Raw genomic sequence first — 12,376 nt, forward strand, 5'->3', positions numbered from 1 at the left:
ATAACTAAGAAGATGCCATGAAGGCTATGTTAACCAGTTTGATGAAAATATTTCAAATTGTATATAAAACCAGCACATTGTACCCTGTGACTGCATTAATGTACACAGCAATGATTTAATAAAAAAGGAAAGAAAGAAAAACGGAATGGACTTGGTGATGGATAACCCAGGGGATGGAGACAGCAGAGGCAGCAAAGATGACCACAGAGATCTTGGGCCAGAATGAGCAGAGAGAAGAGTTGGCATTGCCAACTATGGAGAAGTTAGGAGAGGAAACAAAGGGCAGAAATTTCAGAGCGTATTAATTTTTCTACTTGTTGAATTTGGGATAATGGGGAGTGGGCCTTTAGGACAGGAAGGGAAGGTTCAGAGCCATCAATATAAAACCCCCAACATATAGAAGCAGTAATCCTCGAACAGTGCAAAGACCCAAGACTTGGGCTTAGTGCTCCTGCAGCCAGGGGCAGGCAGAAAGGGAGTGAGTGAGAGGAAGAGGAGAGCGTTGAAGAAGTTACAGCCAGGACAGTGGGGGTCACGAGGCCCAGAGGCAAGCAGAGGCCTCTCGCTAGATGAAGACATTCACAGAACTATGCAGGCAGCAGACAGAGGGTTTTTCTTAATCACCACCAGTGATGGTTTATAATTAGACTTCTGTAACCAGACATCATCAGGGCTGTCCCACAAGTAACCAGCCTGTGTGTTTCCATCCTTCAGGTGGTATTGGAATGCTATGTAAGAAAGGACTTGGTCTACACCAAAGCCAATCCAACGTTTCATCACTGGAAGGTCGATAATAGGAAGTTTGGACTGACCTTCCAAAGCCCTGCTGACGCTCGAGCCTTTGACAGGGGAGTGAGGAAAGCAATCGAAGACCTTATAGAAGGTATTGAACTTGCTGCTGCTCTGTTAGTGGGACTACAGAAATCTATCAGCTTCCTTTAATTCCAGTAGTCTGCCATCATATATTTGTGGGAGGGTTCGTGGCAGGGCAGTAAATGCCACAACTTTCGGAGCGTCCAGGGAGAGGAATTAAAGCGACAGTGCAGGGGAAAAGAGATGACTTTCAGAGTAAGGATTGATCACAATTGATTTTTAGACTCTGCTGTGAAAAAATACAAGCAGGCTGGTTGTGAATTACCATATGCATGTATTTTTGACTGATTTCACCTTGTTTTGACTATTAAAATGGCTTTGGTCTGGTATGCCTTGGCTCAGAAGTAGAGAATGGATTCTGGCAGGCCCAGAAGGCTCCAGGCCTACCCACTGTCCTCTGGTAATCAGAGACCCGGGGTGTACGGCTGCCACTGAAAAGGAAAGGGATCTGTGACCTCTGGAGCCCTGGTTCGGTTTAGGCATTGGTATATGGGTGAGTAGCAGGCATTGTGTTATATCCAGTCACGGCCTAGAAGAAGGCCCTTGGGCAATCAGTCCTCAAGATGGGCTTGGCTGGAGACCACAGATGCAGACATACAAATTCTCCAGTTCAGCACATTCAATTATCAAGTCAGAGGGTTAAAGATGCCACAGCCAGGCCCTGTGAAGGAAGAAATATCAAGCAAGGCACGTAAATGCCAAATTCAGAATTTGGGAAAGTGAGTCACAAAAGAATTATGTTTTATTTGTTGAAGAAACACAAGTGCTCTGAAATCATCTTCGTCGGTGGATTTGAGGGAAGAGAACAAAACAAATCGTAGAAAAATCACTTCTTATTATAATCAGTAGTAAGACAATTCTAGCTAGAACATGAATCCATAAATAACAACCATGAGATAGCCAAAAAGAAATAATACAGGCTAGCATTCACCTCAAAGGTCTTACATAAATGACAAATATTTAAAGTGTTTATTTTTTGAGACTCTGTCACCAGGCTCGAGTGCAGTGGCACCATCGTAGCCCCCTACATCTTTGAACTCCCTCCTGGACTCAAGCAGTCCTAACACCTCAGCTTCCCAAGTAGCTGGGACTACAGGTGCACTCATCCACACCCTGCTGATTTTTCTATTTTTGTGGCAATGGGGTCCCATTATGTTACCCAGGCTAGTCTTGAACTCCTGGCCTCAGACTCTCACCTCAGCCTTCCAAATTGCTGGGATTACAGACATGAGCCACCATGCCTGGCCTAAAATATTGTTTTTAGATAATAACTTTAAAATGTTGAGAGAGAAAATATCTCCTGTGTTACTGACGGAAGTTTAGGTTGTGTCCATGTACTTCACTGAAAGTACACACAAAATTGGATTCTCCTACCTCCAGTTTTTTTTTTCTGCCTAGCTGTTTTCTATCAAACATGCCTTGAACCTTGACTGATGAGACTAATTCAAAGAGTAAAGAAAAATCCTGAAAGACTGACCAATGAAAATTTCACAGAAAGTATTCTGGAACTGAATACTTTCCTCCTATTTCTTGTTGGAAATTTAAGTATTTTTCATCCCTTTCTGAATAATTATTTTAAGTTCAGTTTTATGTAATAGCAAAATGTTTTCTTTTTCTTTTTTTTTTTTTTTTGAGACAGAGCCTCAAGCTGTCCCACTGGGTAGAGTGCCGTGGCATTACAGCTCACAGCAACCTCCAACTCCTGGGCTCAAGCGAGTCTCCTGCCTCAGCCTCCCAAGTAGCTGGGACCACAGGCGCCCACCACAACACCCAGATGTTTTTTATTGCAGTTGTCATTGTTGTTTTTTAGCTGGCCCAGGCTGGTTGAACCCGCCACCTTTGGTGTATGTGGCTGGCGCCTTAGCCGCTTGAACCACAGGCGCCGAGCCAGCAAAATGTTTTCTAACTGTACCTTTTTGTATGTGTTTTGAGATAGTCTTACTTATGTTGCCCTTGGTAGAGTGCTGTGGTGTCACAGCTCACAGCAACCTCCAACTCTTGGGTTTAAGTGATTCTCTTGCCTCAGCCTCCCAAGTAAGTGGGACTACAGGCACCCACCACAACACCCAGATGTTTTTTATTGCAGTTGTCATTGTTGTTTTTTAGCTGGCCCAGGCTGGTTGAACCCGCCACCTTTGGTGTATGTGGCTGGCGCCGTAACTACTGTGCTATGGGCGCTGAGGCCTAAGAGTACATTTTTAAAAACTTAACCAAAAAAAATAAAAGAGAATAAATTTCCTTTTTGGTATATCTGTCACTCATACAAATTTAAATGTTTTTCTTACCAATTACTGGGTGCTATTGTGGCATTAAGTGGGACAGTTACACTGTTTTGCATACAAGAATAAAGAAAAAGTCAAACAAGTAAATAAATTGAACTCTAAAGACCAGTTGTTTAGATACTGGAAGCTAGGTTTTCTGACAAGAGCCTTAATTTTGACTTGGAAAAGCAAAGAACATTCACTGGTACCCTTATATTGCAAGAGAAAACCTCCTCGTCTGGCTGTTTGCTTAGAAAGTGGCTCCCACGGGCTGGAATTTAGAATACAGTACATTAATTCAGAACTGGAGGCAAGCATACAAGCTGTTTAATCAAAACTCTGTCATTGCCAGGCATGGTGGCTCACACCTGTAATCCTAGCACTCTGGGAGGCTGAGGCAGGTAGAGTGCCTGAGCTCATGAGTTCGAGACCAGTTTGAGCAGGAGCAAGACCCTGTCACTAAAAATAGCCAGGTGTTGTGGTAGGTACGTGTAGTCCCAGCTACTCAGGGGCTGAGACAAGAGGATTGCTTGAACCCAAGAGTTTGAGGTTACTATGAGCTATGACACCACAGCATTCTACCGAGGGCAACAAAACAAACTCTGTCTCAAAAAAAAACCCCAAAACCTCTCTCATTGGTTGATGAAAAGGCCAGAGAAACTGAGCCCAGTTTATATCATGAAATTGTGGCTGGTTTAACTTGGGGCACCCAGTCCAGTCTTCCCACCACACAGCTAGAACTTCAAGGTCACCACTGAGGCTTGGGCTTAAAGTGCCCCTTGGAGGAGTTAGGTAGGTTCTCCTATCTGGTACCTATGAGGTTATTTTCTAGTGGCAGTGAGAAGCTTGAGAGATTAATTGAGTAGGCAAAGTTAATTTAGAGAGCATCCTGGCAAGAGTCAATTTAAGAGTAAATTAAAAGCAACCTCATCCCAGGTAACTTGTTTCTTCTGGCCATGCACATGCTAACGGAATGGAATGTGGTTTTATGAAAATACCCTTTTTTAAATGATTGGTTTTAGCTTACCCTCTTGGGAAACACTTTTTATTATGTTTTTGTCTTTTTAGGTTCAACAACCTCATCTTCCACCATCCATAACGAAGCTGAGCTTGGCGACGATGATGTTTTTACAGTGAGTGTCCTGAGTCCTGTGCTTTCCAGATTAGTTGATGAATAATCAGAGAAAGGTTCTGTTTAAGGGCATAAGAGACACTTTGCGATGTGGCATTTGCTGTTGCTATTTGGAAGCCATCAGAGAGCTCTCTGTCTTGTCGCAGCTTTTCCTGCGCTGGGTTTGCCCCGTTGCTCATGCTGCAGTGGTGCCATCTGCGACACAGCACGACAGCGTGAGCTCTCCCTAATCTGTGCAAGGTTCTCCCAAAGTCTTCTCTCAAGTTTAGGGTGACCAGCTACCCTGGTTCGCCTGGGCCTGTGCTGGGTCCCTAGTCCTGGGAAACACCTCAGTCACGAGCAAAGACAACTGATCTCCCTACTGGGGTCTTCTGTTAATATACTCCCCTCCCCGGCATGGAGGGGAAAAGCTAGAGGCGTTCCTCTGATGAGTAATTAACTATCTGGTAAGAAAAGCCTGAAGGCTGAGTTAAGATCAGGCCCAAGTGTGCCAAGGCAGGAAAGGGCCTAGATGTTTTGACCCAGCTTGAGTTAATGGGGTGTGACTGAGGACAAAATGATTTCTCAGCTTGCTTCTTTAGTTAAATCCTGTTCTTGTAGAAGTTAATTAACAAGTAGTTCATTGTCAGCCTGCTGAGTGCTTGGAGCAGCAAGCTGGATTTGTGCTCTGGGCCTTGACCAGATAAGAAACACATTTATTTTGTGACCCAGGACACATGTGCATTAGTAGATACCTGAAACTAAATGGTCTTCATGGTCTGCAGTCTGATTTTTTTCTATTTCATTTTCTTTCATTTGTTACTAATACAGCTTTTCAAATACACAGAAAAATGCAAAGAATAACATCATGAATACCTGTATATCCTACACCTAGATGGAACAGTTGTAACTTGGTACATTTGCTTGATCCTGTGAGTGTGTATTTAAACACACAAGTGTGGGCCTGCTGCCTGTGCGTGCATGTGCACACACGTTTTTCTTTTGTTGATCCATTTGAAACTAACTTACTCCTCAATACTTTAGCATGCCTATTCTAAAAATAAGGCATTCACAAAAGAATTTCAGGACAGTGAGACTCCTCTGGATGATACTATCCTAGTATATACATGTCATTATACATTTGTCCAAACCCTTGGGACATACAACACCAAGAATGAGCACTATTAAGCTGTAGCCTTGGGGTGATAGTGATGTGTCAGGGTAAGGTCATTGATTACAACAAGCGCTCTCTCCGTTGTGCTGGAGGGGTGTTAGTAGTGACAGAGCAGTCCGTGTGTGGGGTATATGAGAATTTGGAGTACCCGAGAGCATACAATTTTACTGTGAACCTAAAACAGCTCCAAAAAAATAAAGTTTAATAAAAAAAGTACTTAAAAAAAAAAAAAAACCAAGCACTCTCCCACACCATATCACCATTACTACATGTATCCTCCCCCCAAACTTAATAGTAATCTCATAAAGTCATCTAATACCCACTTTATATAGTTCCTCCTTGTAATTTTTTATTTCATATTTTAAAATATTGGGTGTAGTCCGTTTAAATTTCTTAGTTCACTCATGGTTTGCAGCTAGTGATGTGAAAAACTGCTTCTTTATGAATACAAAAGTTATGTTAGCCTTGGCCCTAGCCCTTAAGGAGATAACAAGATAGTTTGCAGAGATGAGATTGACCCATGAGAGGAAGAGAGACTGGCACACACCATGTCAAGTAGTCTGGTCAAGAGAGGAGAGAATGGCATAGGATCACAAAACGTATGCCCCCTAAAAAAAATTAATAGGAATTAATAAAGCAACCTCATGGCAGAGGGCAAAGGATGAGGCTGGACTGGACCTCAGTGGCATTTGGACGGGGCTCAGGAAGGGGCTTCAAGACTGGGGAGCCACGGGGGCGGGGGGGGGGCTGGGGGAGTGGAAGCAGGAGTTTGCGTGGTGAGTTGCCTGAGCACTGCCAATCCCAACCTGACGTGAACAGAGCTTGCGTAGGGGTTTCAGGAAATGAACTCAGCTGTCCTTCCTTGGAGCGGCTGGTGTGATGTGGCTCTGAACAGGCTTCCTATAGTGCTCTGAGCAGATCCTCTCAACAGTTGGCATGTTGCTTACATCTGTTCCTTTGTCACGTTTTGAGAGACAAACAACAGCAGGCGGGTTAAAAGGTGGTTTCCTGTGCTCTAGAGCAAAACTGTCATTCGCTGCTTCGTCCCTGCTACCTGCCAGAAGTGATTTATAGACTCGGGAGACAGCAAGAGTGAAAGGGATGATGGAAGCCAGATTCCCTCCTGGTTTTGCCCTTTAATCCACAGGGGATCCATGTGCTACTCCAGAGTAACACCAAATGCTTGGAAGAAAGTTTAGAAGCAGCCGGCTGCTTCTAGACATTTGGAAACTCAATTAATAGCATTCCACTAGGCCCTGGTGTGATCAGTTGCCTTCATTCCATTTGTTTACAAACAAGGACCGATTAATAATAGTGCCCCTTTGGCCAAGAAAAGCCCGGTCATAATGCCATTAACTATTAGGAGCTCATCCATGGGAAGATGGGAGGGGGGCTCATCTGGGGCTTCATACCAGGTTCCCCTTTATCCTTGAGCTCCCTGTCATTAGACTTTCTGTCCTAAGACAGTAAATGAGATGTCTGAAACCCAGAGCCGAGGACACCAGCAACTGCTTTAACTCCTGTGTAGTCTGTAGTTATCCAGGTTCTGTTGCTTTCTGAAACTTACTGGTGAGGCAGATATTTAAAACATAGAATGACTCGTCACAGAAAGGGTATAAACTGCGATAAGACCCGTTCACAAGGTATGACGGATCAGAATGCCGACAGCATTTGTGGGGAGACCTTTAGAGATGTAACTTGAGGAACCAGACGTATCTTTTCTGTTTCTAGCTTCAGGAGATTTCCTTGGGGCTAGGAAGAGGACAGGATGTTGTGGACAGCATGTTGATGCACACCTCAATTACTGTTCTGCTTTATTAAGGAATAAAGCCTGGGGTAAGGGGCACCTCCCCAGGGAGTGGCAGTTTGGATTCGGTTCTTACAAAGTGCGTCTGTCTCTGCTCACACTTCCCCCAGCTCCTGTGGGTGCCCTTCAAATGAGTTTGTCCTGCCTTCTCAGGATGGTAGGATCATGTGTGTTCCTCAGAAGAAAATGCATTTATTGCAGGTTCCAGCACCACTGCCTCTCAGTCTTCCCTTGCTTCTCCTTCCCATCTCACTGAGCCCGGCCTGGTGCCCGTCTACCTCTCTCCCACCAAGGCCACTGGCCAGAAACTGCTGAGTAGCAACTGCTGTGGCCTTTTAAGTTTGGGGCTAATTTTTACATTCATAATAATTTTCCCCTAACCAATCGTTGTTCTTTCTCCTTTAAAATCCCATGGCACTGCTTTGCCACTTGAAAGCCTGCACTTGCTTTTTTTTTCCTCTCATACTTTATTTGCTGAATGAATGAATCTTCCTCCAATTAAAACATAAGTTCTTCATCATTGTAGTTTCTACAACACAATAAAGCTTTGCTCTCCAGATGCTCAGTAAATGGGTAAAATGAATCCCGGGCAGATATAGAAATAATCTTAGGTTTTCATATTTTATTCATTTGCTTTATTTTTATCCTCAAGGACTATTTAAAGGTGGGTGATTTTGAGAGATTCTCAGTAAGTTCATATTGTATTTTTTAGCTGTGTTGTCTGCTCAGGCTTCTCCTTGCCCTCCCATCTCCTCTCCTTTGTAGCAGCTTCCTTCCACAGCACCTCTGCTCCATGTGTGACCTCAGTAATAGTCATGAATCCAATTGAGGACAGACACCTAGGTGGCAAGGGGGTAGCTTGCATTAAACACGGATATACGAGCAAATCCCAGCATCTCAGCCATATGTACAAATTAGTAAGCTAACTAACATAAAGAATATAAAGTTGGCTCGGCACCTGTGGCTCAAGTGGCTAAGGTGCCAGCCACATACACCTAAGGTGGCAGGTTCGAATCCAGCCCGGGCCCACCAAACAACAATGATGGCTGCAACCAAAAAATAGCCAGGCGTTGTGGCAGGAGCCTGTGGTCCCAGCTCCTTGGGAGGCAGAGGCAGGAGACTCGCTTGAGCCCAGGAGTTGGAGGTTGCTGTGAGCTATGCCATGGCACTCTACCCAGGGAGACAGCTTGAGGCTCTGTCTCCAAAAAAAAAAAAAAAGAAGAATATAAAGCAATGACACAAATTTAAAAAAGGTTAACATTCTGTGACAAGGGTACACTTTGCCATTGCTGAGAGTTAGCACACTCTTGTTGGTACCTCCAGCAGACAGCTTTCCCCTCACTGGTGTATTTCTGGTGACTGGCATGTCTGGAGGAAGTCTGTGTAAACTTGATCCATGAGAAGTTTAACTCTATGGATAAGCTGAACTGATTTGCTCCCCAGCCTAGGACTGACTTTCTCACAGATCCCTGCAGTTGAGAACTCTAAGGCCAGAGGGTTTGGAGCCAGCAAGGGGGTTATTGGGGATAGGATCTGGGAATGGAGAAAATGGGTTGTAGAGGACTGGAAAGGTTCCAGATTTTATGGTCATTTAATGAATGGTTTCCCAAACTTGGTAGAGTTTGGTCTGTTTATAACCAAAACCCTCCTGTTGGTAGGGTTTGGTCTATTTATTGCTGTAGAATTCTGAAATCATTTTTAAATGTTGTAAGCATTTTCACTAATAAGGACAATTTTTAAATGACCTTAGGAGAATGCAGCTATAGGGGTACATGCATGCTTCTACGGCCGGCTAATTTAGAATCTATGTCAAGGTTGGGCTCACTGGCTCACACCTATAATCCTGGCCCTCTGGGAGGCCAAGTCCTGAGGCTCGCCTGACTTCAGGAGTTTATGAGCAGCCTGAGCAACAGTGAGATCCCATCTCTACTAAAAATAGGAAAAAAATAGCCAGGCAATGTGATGGGCCCCTATAGTCCGAATTACCTGGGAGGCTAAGGCAGGAGGATCCACTTGAGCCAAGATTTTGAGGTTGCAGTGAGCTAAAATCATGCCATTGCACTCTCCCCAACGTGATAGAGCAAGACTCTGTGTCTAAAAAAGAAAGAAAGAAAGAAAGAAAGAAAAATAGAATCTGTGTCAGGCATTATTGTTGCTTTAGCTATAATTATGCTGAGTGGCTGCTCTAAAGCTGGGAGTTAAAAAAATATTTGCTGTATAAGAAGATACTTGGGAGTATATAAAATAGCCAAGTCTCAACTTCCATAATAAGTACTCCTCAAATAATATCCAAATCTGAAAATCAGGGAATAGTGCAACCATAGTGTTTTACGAATGGAGAAAAATACCAGAAAAAAGAGCCGCAAGTACTGAAAGAGTTTCTTTGGGGAGTGAGAAGCTAAGATAGGGAGGGTAAGACCAGGGGCTGCTATTTGATGTGTTAAATGCTATCTATGTGTCACTTTGATTTTTAAAAAAGAAAAAACAAAAGAATGCAAAGGGCTTTCTCAGAATGGGAGTGGAGGGAGGAGTTGAGAGACCTGAATTACAGCCATCCTGATTTCCAGATCCATGGGCTTAAACAGATGAAAGAGACTCAGTGAAGCCTGAGTTCTGCGGGTCTGGGCACTTTTTGGTGGCTGTCACTGTGTCCTTTGGCCTCATGTTGGGGAGCAGTCTACCCACCAGGTAAAGCATGGCACATTAAAGGGAGTTGGCTGGAAGTGTTTGGCTTGCTGGAAGGTCAAGGTGGCTATACACAGGCCAAGTCTTAGAATTATAGATCCATCCTGGAATGGGAAGGGATTCTGAGTCCATCTCATCCAGCCTCCCTCCTGCTAGCAGAGGAAGTGGGATTTACTTCATTTTACACACACAGTCACAGAAGCGGCTCGGTCAGGCATGGGACTTGGCTGAGATCACCACCCTTTCCAATTCACCAGTGTTATTTTTCTTTTCCTCAGTTAAATAATTACATTTATGATATTTCAACTATTCTTTTTTTTTTTTGAAACAGAGTCTCACTTTATTGCCCTTGGTAGAGCACTGTGGCATCACAGCTCACAGCAACCTCCAACTCCTGGGCTTAAGCGATTCTCTTGCCTCAGCCTCCCGAGTAGCTGGGACTTTCAGGGCCCTCCACAAGGCCCAGCTATTTTTTGTTGCAGTTTGGCCAGGGTCGGGTTTGAACCCGCCACCGTTGGTATATGGGGCTGGCACCCTACTCACCAAACCACAGGCACCGCCCAACTCTTCTATTTTTAAAGCAACGACCAAATGCAAGAGTTATATTTTAGGATTCTCTTGGACTCAAGTTGGAAAGGGGAGAGATAACAGGATAAATGTATGACCACTGCCCATGCAAAGCATACCTGTGATGGATTTGGACTCTGCTGCAGGGAGTGTAGTACTCTGAGGGCTCCCACAGTTCCTGCTCCAAGGCTGACCATATATGTGCAGTTTTGATTTATTTTATTTCCTCGCCCTCTAGGTTTCTTTTACCACCAAAGTATTTTGTTCCTGGATTTGGGCAGCCCTTTCACCCAGGATTTCTAATTAAGCCCTAGCATCATCAGGCATCCTTTATGTGTAATGAATTAACTTCTCTTTTGTGCACTCAGAATGGTGCCAACTGTGTACCATCCTTTGCAGGATTAAGAAGAGTTATTCACAGCATTTTGTGGGGGGCCTAATGCTTTCCCAGAGCCCAGCTGAAAAGGGCTGGTGCTGGGTTAAGTTTTGCTTTCATTGTACCTGATTTCCTCAGGCAGGCAGTCATCCTTAGAGGAAATGCCCTGTCTTTGGCAGCATTGTCAGCTTCTGGCCATGTTTTGTCCAGACTGGAAAACTTGGTCCTTCCTCATGCCCTGTGTTTGAACCCTTGACATCCTGTTTATTACAAGCTGCATTTTATGACTTTCTGGCTATTCAGAGGAGTTATCTGTGATGATATCCCAGACCCACCCAGCCACCCCAGGTGTCCTCTAAAGCATGATTAGAGCCCCCCTGTAGAGCCAAAGCATTCTGCCCTAAATGAGTTTGGGGTATTTGTTAAGTTGTGCTTATTGTCAGTCTTAATTAAATGGGAAAAAGTGAATTCACTGAATTTCGTAATTATCAAAGCTTCATTCACAGAAGCAATAGAGTATAGAATAACACAACATTTTCCTTTTCTTCGTTTTCCACCTACTCCATCCCCAACCAACATTAAAGCTGAGGTCAAATCTACCTTTTTCTATTTTTTTTTTTTTTTTTAATGAATGGGGTTTATTTACTGATTTTCTTTTTTTTTCTTTTTTTTTTCTTTTTTTTTTTCCTTTTTTTTTGAGACAGAGCGTCAAGTTGTCACCCTGGGTAGAGTGCTGTGACATCACAGCTCACAGCAACCTCCAACTCCTGGGCTTAAGCAATTCTCTTGCCTCAGCCTCCCAAGTAGCTGGGACTACAGACACCTGGCTATTTTTTGGTTGCAGGCGTCATTGTTGTTTGGCAGGCCCAGACTGGATTTGAACCCGCCAGTTTTGGTGTATGTGGCTGGCGCCTTAGCCACTTGAGCTATAGGCACTGAGCCTATTTACTGATTTTCTAAGGAGTATTTTTTTAAAGGTGAGATATATGTGATCTCTTTGAGTTTGTGGAGTTTGGGGTCTAGAGGCCAGGCTTCTCAACTTGGTTCTGCTTTTAGTTAGCTGTGATCACTGATCTTTGAACCCATACCCTTTGAGTCCATTTCCCTATTTCCTTTGAGTCTCTCTTCATTGGCCATAGGTAGGGAGAGAGGGATTGGGTGTGGAACTGGCTCTGTCCCTGGCATTTTGCACTGCACTCTACATATATGCTGCATTTGCTCCCCACAACCATCCTCTGCCAGTATACTTTTTCAGATGCTGTCACTAAAGACTCAGAGAGATGAAGTAATCTGTGTTTGGTTCCACAAACCCCAAACCTTCTTGCTGCCTTTCGAGAACTTTAAGAAAAAGAAATATATGTATCCAGTATGTTTCAGTAAGTTTTACATATTCAGTATCCTAGGTTCCTTTAATGGCAGAAGGATGGGCTTTTCAACTGGTACATTGGCTTAAAAGGTCAGCTGTCTCTTTCGTGGAGGTCTGAAGTTTCCCTGTCTTTTTTTTTTTTTTTTTTTTTTTTTT

The 12,376-nt window shown here is 43.8% G+C and overlaps 1 protein-coding gene across 1 annotated transcript in view; it reads left to right on the forward strand.

Annotated features, from left to right (window-relative positions):
- The window catches only part of SPRED2 (sprouty related EVH1 domain containing 2), a 132,278-nt gene that overhangs the window by 101,407 nt on the left and 18,495 nt on the right, over positions 1-12,376 (forward strand). Inside the window, exons 3-4 of the mRNA XM_003793461.3 lie at positions 715-883; positions 4,203-4,267. Of these exons, the coding sequence (XP_003793509.1) occupies positions 715-883; positions 4,203-4,267 (234 nt within the window). The remainder of the gene's footprint in view (positions 1-714; positions 884-4,202; positions 4,268-12,376) is intronic.

The sequence above is a fragment of the Otolemur garnettii genome, unplaced genomic scaffold (assembly GCF_000181295.1).
Source record: "Otolemur garnettii isolate 467f Iridium unplaced genomic scaffold, OtoGar3 scaffold00068, whole genome shotgun sequence".
Classification (NCBI taxonomy): Eukaryota; Metazoa; Chordata; class Mammalia; order Primates; family Galagidae; genus Otolemur; species Otolemur garnettii.